Source organism: Echinops telfairi, unplaced genomic scaffold (genome assembly GCF_000313985.2).
Source record: "Echinops telfairi isolate 266 unplaced genomic scaffold, ASM31398v2 ScPeMD7_655;HRSCAF=1070, whole genome shotgun sequence".
In the NCBI taxonomy this organism is placed as follows: domain Eukaryota; kingdom Metazoa; phylum Chordata; class Mammalia; order Afrosoricida; family Tenrecidae; genus Echinops; species Echinops telfairi.
In genome coordinates, this window is record NW_022104553.1 from 17,409,131 (window position 1) to 17,418,938 (window position 9,808).

Below are 9,808 nucleotides of genomic sequence, written 5' to 3' on the forward strand. Positions count from 1 at the left end.
TGCAAAACCTTGAGGCCACCAGGGCTCCATAAGAGTTAAAAGAATCCAAAAATGTTTATTCCCAGATCACTTACTCTGAGTCAGGTACTGATTTTTCTTTTGCCCCTCCGCTTTACCAGGCATGCTGTCCTTCCTCAGGGACTGGTCTCTCCTGGAACATGTCCAAAGCATGTGAGACGCATTTTGGATAGATGTTCACTATGGCCTGGAGGAGCTTTCATGGTGGAAAGAATGAACAAGAAGCTCAGAGACAGCCACTGACAGAGACACAGCAGGCCTTACGGGTTCAAGGGAAATCAAATAGGAACAGTATAGAAGAACCCACCCACTGCCCTCAAGTCGCTTCCAACTCATAGCTACGCTATACACAGTTCCCAAGACTGCGAATCTTTTGATGTTGTGGGATAGAAAAAGGCTTTCCCCCAGTTTGTCTCCCTGAATATAGGTCAGACCTAGGACACTGCTTGCAACTAATGGTAAATGATTGTCAAGTTATCTCCCTGAAGACACCAGCCATCCAGAGCAAGCAGACCACTGTCTGGTCCACTGTAGTGGGCTCACTCCCTGCTGTTAAGGACAGTGGATTGCTTTCCCTGGAGAGCTCAGAATAAGTCAAACTTCCAGCTCAAGGACGATCAAGGTTAGGCTGCCATCATGAATCTAGGATCCGCCCATCTTGTCACAAGTGTACCCTAATCCCTCCTCTTCCTATAGCATGTACACCCCCTAGATCATCCCCCGCCTATTGCTGTATGGCCTATGGTACAAGCCCTTCCTGTGACGTAGGTCATTACCTGTAATCAGGAGGCTTGCACACCCCCAAAGATATATATGCCTTGGTTAGAAATAAATCGCTTTCTCCTTCTCTCTCCCCCCTTCCTTACTCCCTCTCCTCCCTCTCTCGCCTCCTCTTGTGGTCCACCTCCATGTGGACACCAAGAGGGGCTGAGGTGAGCATGCTACCATGAAACGTGTCTGACTCCTTTATTTCACTCTCCCTCCTCTCTCTCTTATTCTCTATGGCTTTACTATGATCTTTATACATTATTGCCGCACAATTGCTCCTACGAACCCGTGTTGTCCGGGGCTGGTTACCCTGACATAACTGGAGCAGACAGCCTCATTTTTCTCCCAAAGAGGGACTGGTGGGTTTGATTAGTTGACCTTGCAGTTGCCCAGCATGTAACCCTCAGCACCACCAGGGCTCTGATATACAAACACAGAATTAGAAGCTTTGGATTTGAACAATATCTACATATCAATCTGTGTTAGGCTGGGTTGACTAGAGAAACAAATCCAGCGACACTCTTATATGTGTAAGAAAGAGCTTTATATCAAGAAGTAATTATATAGTAGGAAAACATCCCAGCCCAGTCCAACTCAAGTCCATAAGTCTGGTACTAGTCCATAAGTCCCTCTTCACACTCACGAAGCGACCTGCAATGATGCAGAGTGCAGGAAGATCGATTGGAGCAAAGTCCTGTGGATCCAATGGCGGTGGATGCATCTCCAGGGCTCTGGCAGAAACCAGGGTCAGCCAGCAGGAAGGTGAAGGCAGAGAGAGAAGGCGAGGGTCCCAGGACCCTCCTTGTAAGAAGGCCACGCCCACAAGGAGTCACCATCAGCTGTCACCCGGTTGACGGGCTAAACTTTTCTATATCTTCAAGTTGACATGACGTTAGGTAACTACACACAACCAGGATGCCATGACAGAGTATTGGCTGAGCCGACAAATACAGGGTGGTAGGAAACCTGTGAGGACACACACTGAGATTCTCGGCAGGATGACATGTGGGAGAGTCTCTTTGTGGCGCAAGCCCCTTCGCAACGAGGAAGAGTTGGTTTTTGTTTCCAGTTGTGCTTAAACAGGTTTAGGCTTAGGGTTGAGAACGGACTTCTTGTGGTCATCAGGGGATTTCCTCCATGGATGGATTTTCCTCTGTGGAGGGCAAATTTCACTGTCTTTACTGGTGTGATTTTGAGCGACCCAATAGATAAGTAAAAATGATGAACATTCCCAATGACCTGACCATATATTTTATTTGCTAAGCACTCGGCCGGAGGCTGAAAGGGGTGGGGAGAGGAAAAATCTGGCTCGCAGCGTGACAGTACCGTGACGGGTACTGTCTGCGAAAGCCCACGGGGCAGTTCTGTTCAGTCCTATAGATGTGCTATTAGTTGGCGTTAACTAGCTGGAAGACAACAACACTGTTTTTTGGCCTATGCAATACCGTGCAGTGATACTGATGCTTAGGAATTGCTGCAGTGGCTGAAACAATGGGCTCAAGCATACAATTGTGGGAAGGAAACAGGACTGGGTAGCATTTAGTTTTGTTGCACATGGGTTGCTGCTATGAATTGGAACTGACTCGGCGGTGTCCAACCCCAACCACAACCACAACAACCACATAGATGGACCTTGAAAACATCATGCTGAGCAAGATAAGTCGGTTGCAACAGGACGCGTTCTATGGTCTCACTTAGGCAGACTACACCAATATGTAAACTGAATACTCACCGCCCGAGTCGATGCTGACTCACAGTGACTCTGTAGGACAGGGTAGACCTGTCCCTGCGAGTTTCTGGGACTGTAACTGTCTGTGGGAGTAGAAAGCCTCGTCTTTCCCCCGAGGAGCGGGCGGGGGTTTGGAACTGCCTGCCTTGCGGATCGCAGCCCAACACATAACCACTACACCACCAACACATAGAAAATGCAAATTATTAGTGGTTATTAGGGAAGGGAGGAATGGAGAGTAATTGCTCAGTGGGCACTGAGTCTACGATCACGGTGAGGGATGATTTGGAAAAGGATGGCCCAGCTTGAAGAATGTCATCCAGGCCACTGACTGGGCAGGCAGAAGCTGTTGAAATAGCATATCTTTTGTGCATTTTCATCATGGTACCACAATTTTAAAATATTGAAAAAAAAAAGAAATTTACCGTAGTCCATCGTATGCAGTGATCTGTTTTGCTGTCATCTAAAAGGTAGTTTCTTCCCTGGTACTACTGGGTGGGTTTGAAGTCAGCATTTCAGCTTAGTAGTTTAGTGAACCCTATTTCCACTCCCTAGGCAACCACGGATCTACTTCAAGCCCCTTTCAATTTGCCAACGCTGGCTCTATTCATGGAAACAAACAAGAGGAAGCCCTTTGCGCTGGGCTTCTTTCATTTAAATTGTGGACATGTAGGACTTAGGGGGAAAACGTTTTGATCAAAGAGGGGTGATGTACCCAAATATCTCACTACCATGCCTGAAAGACAGGACGTCTTGATAACCATGAAGCAGTAGCCACTGGTCTTTTAAAAGTTGATATCGATATATGTTAAATTGTAGTAAGTATGCACAACAAAACATTTAGTGTCAACATTTTATTCTTTCTTTAGGGCTCTGCCTGGGGCAAGAGATAGGAGCGCAGCAAGGTGAGATGTTCTCCCACAGTCTCTGGATCTCTCTTCTAGAGAGGTGGGGGGTTGCTGTTTGGAGGCGCGAGGCTGGAAAGGCCCTGACCACTAGCGCTGCTTCCCTTTCAGCACCCCTCGAGAAGCCCTCCTTACGAGCCTACCCCAGTGCCCTGGTACCTCTGCGGAAGTCGGTGAAGCTCCTATGCCAGGGCCCTCTGCATGTGGACTTGTACCGCCTGGAAAAGCTAAAACCCAGGGAGTATCAGGACCGGGACACCCTCTTCATCTCAGTCATGGAAGAGCGCTTCGCTGGGCAGTACCGCTGCTCCTATCAGAACGGGAGCCTCTGGTCTCCGCCCAGTGACCTGCTGGATCTGGTTGCTGTCGGTAACTGGGCATGGGGAGGCTGTGCCTCTAGTCTCAGGGCTGCATGATGCTTCTCTCTGGGTTCCAAGTGGGTGACAATGGGGATGTGGGTGACAGTAAATCTGAAGGGCGGGCACTAGGGAGAGGCAAGAGAGACCCTTGCCTTGGGCACCAAAAATCTAAGAGGGCACCAAGAAGGTGTTGCTGTTGTTAATGACCAGCCAGCTGGCTCTGGATGTCCTTAATTACTATCTGGTCCATACACCTCATTGGCTGTTCATCCACCTCATTGAAGGCTTCCCTCATTTGGCTTGCCATCCTGCACGGCGCCCTAGAGGGTCAGAGGAGAAGGAGAGAATGCGGTGGATTGGCTGAGTACACGACTGGGCATCTGAAAGCTCACGGCCTGGAGAAGGCCATGGACCAGTTCTACTTGGCACTCACGGGGTTATCATGAATTGGAATCAGCCCCACGATGACTGACAACATCTTTCTTTAAACAAATTGGAGGCTCATACAATTCATATCACAATCATCTATCCATTGTGTCAAGCACGTTTGTACATATGTTGCCCTCATCATTCTCAGAACCTTTTCTTTATACTAGAGCCCTGTTTCCCCTCCCTCCCCACCCGCCAACTAACAACGTTTTTCAAACAAGGCTTAGAACTTGCACAAATCTTCTCACTCACTCACTCACTCACTCACTCACTCACTCACTCAACTCCACTCATTCATTCCATTCACTCACTCACTCACTCACTCCACTCACTCACCCATTCACTCCACTCACACATGCTCACTCCACTCACTCACTCACTCACTCACTCACTCTATTCATTCCACTCACTCACTCACTCACTCACTCATTCACTCACTCACTCACTCCACTCACTCACTCATTCACTCCACTCACTCACTCACTCACTCCAACTCACTCACTCATTTACTCCACTCACTCACTCACTCACTCACTCAACTCACTCACCCCTTCACTCCACTCACACATGCTCACTCCACTCACTCACTCACTCCACTCATCACTCACTCACTCACTCCACTCACTCAACTCACTCACCCATTCACTCCACTCACTCACTCCACTCGCACACGCTCACTCCATTCATCACTCACTTCACTCACTCACTCACTCACTCACTCACTCACTCACTCATTCACTCCATGCACTCACTCACTCACTCCATTCACTCCACTCACTCACTCACTCACTCACTCCACTCACACATGCTCACTCCATTCACTCTACTCACTCCACTCACTCACTCACTCACTCACTCACTCACTCACTCACTCTCACTGCCCTTGAATCAATTCCATCTCATATCGATCTCATAGGACAGAGTAGAGATGGCCCCATGGGTTTCTGAGACCTTAACTGTTTTTGGGAGGAGAAAACCTGCTCTTTCTCCTGGGAATCAACTGGTGGGTTCTTCCTGCTGACCTTGTGGTTAGCTGCTCAATATGTAACCATGCCACCGAGGATCCTAACGTAGTTTCCAAGGGCATCCACTTTGATCTAGAACAAGATATTGTCAGAAGGGTCCCCAGATCCAGGACTCATGGGGGCCCTTCCTACAACCAATGAGACGCCGCCGGACACCTTCCTTTAACACCAGAATTCTCTTTCAGGGGTTTTCTCTCCACCCACACTCTCCGCCTGGCCCAGCACAGCAGTGTCCCCAGGACAGGATGTGACCCTGCAGTGTAAGACAAACTTTGGCTTTGATCAATTTGCTCTGTACAAGGAAGGAGATATGGGACCCTCTAAGAGCCTTGAGACGTGGCACCCTGCCAATTTCCCCATCGTCACCGTGACCCCTGGCAACAGTGGAATTTACCGGTGCTACAGCTTTTCCAGCTCTGCCCCGTACCTGTGGTCACACCCCAGCGACCCCCTGAAGCTCGTGGTCACAGGTAAGGGGAGGGTGTCAACTACCTTCCTTTCTTTCTCACTCGATCCGTGAAGCATATATATATATATTTTCATTTATAGCATAGTTTTCCCTCGAGTATTTGTACAGGGTAGACTTCTGTTTCACTCCTGCCTTCCCTGAATCATAACTGTTGCAGATAGGAACTGAGAAAGTCCTCACGTCTAGGGTGCCCGTGACAGTAAGTGATTCTCCTTCATGTTCACCAGCAGAGTGGCAAAGACACACCCCGAGAATGCCACTGCCGTTGAGGTGTTGCTCTCTCGTAGCAAAACCTGCCGAGCCGACTGCGAGATTGAAAGGCTTACTATCGATTTTGGACCTGCTTTATGCTCTTTGGTAACAAAAAGGTTGATTTCTAGAATCTCTCCATTCACTGTTCACGAAATAAACGTATTCTCCAAAGCTTCCCTGTTCCTCTTATCTACCAGTGTGCGCGGGGTGGTTTATAAAGGGTTATAAAGGTTGAAGAAAAAAAGTTGAGTTCTCCCTCCTAATTCACAATAAAAGTATTGCATTTTTTTTTAAAAGGAAATGAAAAATTTACTTTTTTTTTTTTTAGTAAAAAACATATTTTTTAGTCTAACAATATGAAAGAGTCTGATGCTGGGCCATCTCTTATACATAAGACAAGGTGAGAAGGAAGGGTCAAGATATGACACAAACTTGCTGCTGTTGTTGTTGTTGCGTACCATGGGGCCACAGCGACACAGCAGGAGGAAACACCACCCGGCCCTGCGCCATCCTCACCACTGTCCCCAGGCTTGAGCCTGTGGCTGCAGCCGCTGTGTCCACCCATCTTGTCAAGGGCCTTCCTCTCTCTCGCTGCCCCTCCACTTGGCCAAGCATGATGGCCTTCTCCAGGGACTGGTCTGTCCTGATGACACGCCAAAGTCTGTCAGACAAAGTCTTGCCATCCTGGCCTCTCAGGAACACTCTGGCCATACTTCTTCCAAGCCAGCTTTTTTATTTTAACTACATAGAAATTTGACTTGATGAACATGGTTAGAAACAGATCGATGCTCCACAAAGACAAGGATATTTTTCATGAGGCCTTGGATCTTGGCACATCAGGCCCTATCAAGAAATGTATTGGAGGTGCTTGTTCTTGGCATCTAAGGACAGCCAGAATTCCATCCCTTCTCTCACTATTCTGAAAGGCTCCTTTCAATTCTCAAAGGTGTGTGTGTGTGTGTGTGTGTGTGTGTGTGTGTGCAGTCACTAAACAAGAACAAAAGAGACTTCAGACCAGAGACGTCATCGCTGGCATAGCACCTTGGCAGGCAGAGCACATGTGTGTTGGGAAGAGCACCGAGGACCACATTGCAGCTGAATCAAATCAGCACAAATACTGGGCTTAGACTCACACAGACTTATCATCCTGTCGTGCTGAAGGTCAGATGGTTGGCGTGGGTCTTAAAAACCTGAGCAAACCCATTGCCACGGTGTTGATGCTGCTTCATGGCAACCCCCAGGGCCCAGGGAGAATTGTCCCGTAGGGTTTCCAAGGCTGTAAACCTTTCTGGAAGCAAACGGCCTCATCTTTGTGCCACAGTGTTTGTTCAGTTCGAACCACTGACGTGTTTTGGCTAGCAGTCAAGGCCATGACCACTGCACTACTAGGGCTCCTTGGTGGGTGTCTACTGAGGTAAAATCAACATGTTGGTAGGTTGTAGATGAGTGTCCACTTCTTGTCCTTTCTGGCTTCTATAGGCTGCCTAAGGAGTCCTGGTGGTGTAGCAGGGTACCAGATGGGTTGCTAATTGCAAGGTCAGCAGTTCGAACCCACCAGGTGCTCTGTGGGAGCAGGATGAGGCCTTCTGTTACTGTAAAGACTCATAGTCTCCGAAACCCAAAGGAGAAGCTCAAGTCTGTCTTCTGAGAGCACGATGAGTCAGATTCAGCTTGGTGTTTTTGTTTTCAAAGAGGCTGCCTGCTTTCCTCGGTTCCCAGCCCATTCTTGTATCCTGTACTGGAAACGTAGCATCTTCAAGTCTCTCCTGGACTCTGGCATTCCTGTCTCCATCTGCTAAGGACCCTTATTACATTGGACCTGGATGAACAACCCAGGATCATCTCCCTCTCTGAAAGCCCTTCACGGCAGCCCATCCCCACGAGGACAGGAACCTCTAGGTTGTTGTTGGGTGCTTTTGAGGAAGTACTGACCGACAGCGACCTTCTGTACAACAGAACGGAATGCTGCCCAGTCCCGTACCACCCGCGCAGTCCTTGCTGCGCTTGAGCCCACTGTTGCAGGCACCGTGTTAATCCATCTCATCACAGGCATTCTTTGTTTTTGTTTTACCAAACATGACGTCTTCTCCAGAGACTGGTCCCTCCTGATGAAATATCCCAAACACACGAAAGCCTTGCCCTCCTTGCCAGCACTTCTTTTTTTGTTTTTTAAATCAATTTATTGGGGCTCATAAAATTCATCACAACACATAGATCAATTGTGTAAAGCACATGTATACATTTGTTGCCCTCATCATTCCCAAAATTCGCTTGCCTCTGCCATCACTTCTAATGAGCTTTCTGGCTGTGCTTCTTCCAACACAGATTCGTTCTTTTGTCTGAACATCTATGAGGGGCGTTTTTTGTTTTTGTATCTACCATAGGGATATGCTCTAAGGGAAAACAATATCCTCGTGCCACGAAGACAGCATCGTTCTTGTTGGGGTTTCAAAACAATGAACAAGCAAACAGCAATAGCAACAATGATAAAGTCACAGAATTTAGTTTCCAAGAAATGCTACCATTGTGGGAAGAAAGCCTCACTGCCACCAAGTCGATTCCAACTCATAGTGACCCTGTGGCTCAAACGCTACAACAATTCTGAGGACGGTGCTGTCAGGGTGTGTGTGGGGCGTGTCTCCAACACTTGAATGGACAGGACGATGTTCTGTTTGTTGAGCATAAGGTTGCTATGAATTGGAACCGTCTCAAGGGTACCTAACAACAACACACCGTCAAACATTTAGAGGCTTAATTTTCAGAAGCCAATGACAAGGTACAAAAGGTATTGCTGTTAAATCCCTTAGATCCCTGGATGCAGTTTAAAAATCATTGATGTGACATGCCAACCAGTGTTCTATTATTTATACATGTTCACTTGTGCTTGAAGCAGCGACATTGCTTGAACTGTCTCACTATAGAGAGGATGGGCAATTCCGTTAGCAATGGGAGAATATTTATCTTCCTTCTCAAGAGTGGATTAAAAATGACCACAGGATAAAATTAAAAAAAAAAGTATTTCATTCCGATTTAGCTAGGGTTGGTCATTATTAACTTTAGACTGTGTCCCATTCTTTTTTTCTTGTTGTTGACAGCTTTATTACAGCAAAATGGATATGCCTGATGGTCAACCGTTTCAAGTGTCTCATTCAATGCTTCTAAGAAAGTCTAAAGAATTGTACATTCATCACCACAATCCAATTTTAGCACATTTTCCATGAGCCAGAAAGATCTCTTGTGTCCATTTGCAGCCACTTCCAGTTCCTGATGTATTTCCTGTCTCTGTAGATTTTCCCTTTTCCAGACATTCCACATACAGGGAATCATTTAGACTTTTGTGCCTGGCTTCTTTGGACAGGGGAAGAGTAGCTTTGGGTGGCTGTACAGCCAGTGTGGCTGGAGAGCGATGGGCGACGGGCAAGGGCAGGGATTCCCTCACATGTGATAGCTGCCCTTTCCACCAACTTATCCCATGACTTCTGTCCACCCCCCTTCCACCCCTCCATTGATTCCTCAGAAGATAAGAAGCTGGTTTTGCTCTCAGGGACAAAGTGAGGCTATCGAGAGGTATCCACAAGGAGGGTGTGTTAGTCTGGGTTGACTAGAGAAGTCCATAGACACTCATGCCTATAAGAAAGAGCTTTATATCAAAGAGTAATTGTACATTAAGAGAACATCCCAGCCCAGTCCAGATCAAGTCCATAAGTCTGATATTGCCCCATATGCCAATCCTAGTCCATAAATTCCTCTTTAGACTCATGCAGCTATGCAATGATGCTGAATGCAGGAAGATCACAGGCCAGTGGGTGGAAAGTCTTGTGGATCCACTGGTGGTGGAAGCATCTCAGCACTGG

The 9,808-nt window shown here is 47.5% G+C and overlaps 1 protein-coding gene across 1 annotated transcript in view; it reads left to right on the forward strand.

Moving 5' to 3' along the window:
* Positions 1-1,672: 1,672 nt before the first annotated feature.
* GP6 (glycoprotein VI platelet) overlaps positions 1,673-9,808 on the forward strand; it is a 14,904-nt gene continuing 6,768 nt past the window's right edge. The window contains exons 1-3 of the mRNA XM_045292388.1: positions 1,673-1,682; positions 3,532-3,789; positions 5,419-5,703. Coding sequence (XP_045148323.1) covers positions 1,673-1,682; positions 3,532-3,789; positions 5,419-5,703 — 553 coding nt within the window. The remainder of the gene's footprint in view (positions 1,683-3,531; positions 3,790-5,418; positions 5,704-9,808) is intronic.